This window comes from Gavialis gangeticus, unplaced genomic scaffold, assembly GCF_001723915.1.
Source record: "Gavialis gangeticus isolate Ggan-Ray unplaced genomic scaffold, GavGan_comp1, whole genome shotgun sequence".
Taxonomy (NCBI): Eukaryota; Metazoa; Chordata; order Crocodylia; family Gavialidae; genus Gavialis; species Gavialis gangeticus.
Genome location: NW_017728992.1, coordinates 68,845,012 through 68,847,564, shown reverse-complemented (window position 1 = coordinate 68,847,564; position 2,553 = coordinate 68,845,012). Strand labels below are relative to the sequence as shown.

The 2,553-nt window shown below is 35.1% G+C and overlaps 1 protein-coding gene across 3 annotated transcripts in view; it reads left to right on the top strand.

The window, feature by feature from the left end:
- The window catches only part of SALL3 (spalt like transcription factor 3), a 30,718-nt gene extending 28,497 nt beyond the window's left edge, over positions 1-2,221 (top strand). The window contains exons 5-6 of one of the 3 annotated variants that reach the window (XM_019524126.1): positions 880-968; positions 1,652-2,221. In XM_019524126.1, coding sequence (XP_019379671.1) covers positions 880-968; positions 1,652-1,709 — 147 coding nt within the window. In that variant the 3' untranslated portion in view covers positions 1,710-2,221. Of the gene's footprint in view, positions 131-879 lie in introns of those variants that run through there. The other 2 variants (XM_019524112.1, XM_019524120.1) reach the window with 2 other exon arrangements.
- The last annotated feature ends 332 nt before the right edge of the window (positions 2,222-2,553 follow it).

Below are 2,553 nucleotides of genomic sequence, written 5' to 3'. Positions count from 1 at the left end.
CATATTTAAAGTTAGGTCTGTGCTTAAGTACCTTGTTCAAAGCTCCAAAATCGACCAGCCTTCAAACTGTTATAATCTGGTGGTGATAAATGCCCACTGCATTTTTAAAAAAATTATGCTAGTCACCTTTGGATTTTGAAGTTCCTTTCTCTTTTTATAAAAACCTATGAAAATAAAGTTTGAGCTTCCCCTGGTGATTCAGCAACCACAATAAATGTGCAACAACAACAACAACAAAAACCCAAGCCTTCAGCTGTGCTGGCACTAGGCATTGTGATGTGCAAATAAGGAAGTAGTTCTAAAGAGTTGGGTTCATTTGACAGCAAAACATAATGGAAGAATTATCTTCACTTTCCAAGAAAAAAAGGAAACATGCAAAAGGATATGTCATGTTATATTTAGTAATAAAACAATAAAAGTAAATAAACCGTATCTGTATAACATGTACACTGCCCTTTTGGCTGCTACACAAAAGATATTTACAAAGTGGGCCATGTGGGGATTGCACAGACAGATCAAAGGCAGCAGCCTATAGCTTCTGTGTTGTAAAACAAAGTAAAAATTGGAACGTTGAGTCTGAGCAAGCTGTTAGAACTATTCAGTTACACTTTCCCCATCTATATTGTAAAAACCATTAAAACTTGCAACAAATCAAACGACATTAACTACTTTTTACATGTAATTTTTAATTTCCCTTTTTTATATATTATGCCTATAGAAGCCTAAGTATACAAACTATTTGTCTACCTACTTTTTCCTCATTACTTGGCAAATTTTTTGTTTTTGTGAAGCTGTATTCTTGTTGCCTTTTCTTTACTTCTCTGCATGTATTCGGTCATGTGGAGGATTCTGTGTTTTATTTTTTTCCTCTTTCTCTAGTTCTGCAGAAGTCAAAAGAGCTGCCTGTTATTTACATCTGTGTGTAACACTAGCATAAAGAATGACAAAGTCATCAGTGATATAATCAGGTATGTGCACAGCTCAAAGGGTACAGTGGCAAACATGCCACTCAAGCTCTTTCCTTTATATGAAGGTATGGTATTTGTCAGTTTACTGATGCAGGACAGCCACAGGTAGTCAGGAAGATACACTGCTGATCTAGGCTTCATTTGAACCAGTTAACCATTAACTTCAGTCAAGTTACTCCTAAATTATATTGGTGTGAGAGATGAGAATTAGGCCCATGTGTTTTCTTTTTTAAGTCCCATCAATGACAGCTATATATAGATGCAAAAATATTTCAGAACATTTCTAGGTAAAGGAGTACTGGGCTATAACGGAAGAAATGTACACTCCACCAGATTATCTCAGTTTTTAAAGAAGGTCACATTTTGGACATAAACACAATGGCTGTGTCTCTTAACTTACACTTTGTTCAGAGTTTTGGCACATAGAAGCAAGCAATCTTTTTTCACTTGATTGATGCATGGATATTGAAGCTGAAGTATAAGACCATGAAAAACAAACATGGTAACAGCTATTATGGCTGATCAATGTATTCTGTGAGAATCTTGCTATAATGTTGCTGCCCAAGGTAATCTAAATTTAAGGTCAGGTACTGTCCCTTCTCAGATACTAAAAGTGTCAGCAGACTTGTTTAAAGAAAATGGACATTGCAGCACTGATATACAGTACCTTTATATTTTTTCAGGGGTCATCAAGGTTCAACAATTACCGTTGGGGCAATTCAGGCATCCAGAAACTCCTGAGTTGTAATGCTGGCTCTGCTACTGACATGCTATAGGGATGTGTCCAACTTATTTTGAAAGGAACTGAGTGGTTTCACCTACAGGGGGACAGAGGGTACTAACTCCTCTTTGCAGAGACAACCAGCGCTTTTACAGTATTCCCCATCTGTAAAATGGGGATAATAATACTTATGTACCTACCTCACAGGGGTGTTGTGAGGAATTGTTTGTTTGTACAGTGTTTCAAAGATGGAAAGTGCTAAGTATTATTTCTCATTTTAGAGAGTTTACAGTACATGTATTATTATTTATTATTTGTGTTCTGGTAGCACCTAAAAACCCCAGTCAGGATTGGGGAGCCATTATGCTGCATGTTGTACACTCACATAGCTAGAAATATGAAATTCTACCCAGTAACATTTTTCCTCAGAAGTATTCCATTTTAAGCATCTGCTTTATAATTCTAGTGGGTTTCATTCAATTATTTAGTTTTTTCTAACTTGATTATCAGTTCTAGACTATGGCATTTCATTTTTTTTGAGCTTATGTTGATTACCACTAAAAAAAAAAAAAAACCACGGCAATTTTCTATGAATAATCTAGAATCAAGTCTTGCAATCAGTGGAATTCTACTGTACTTTTGCAATTAAAGCTAAAAGTTAAAAAGATAAAAGTGTGTATGCGTGTGTGTGTGTGTGTGTGTGTGTATTATATACACAAATATATAATATACATGTATATATACATGTATTTTTTTAGTTTGTTACTTTTTTAGTATGAATTCTAAAATGTATCCAAAAATAGGAGTCTCATCAGTTCCAATTACCACTAAAAACATTGCCAAATAGTGCCAACCTTCAAGAAA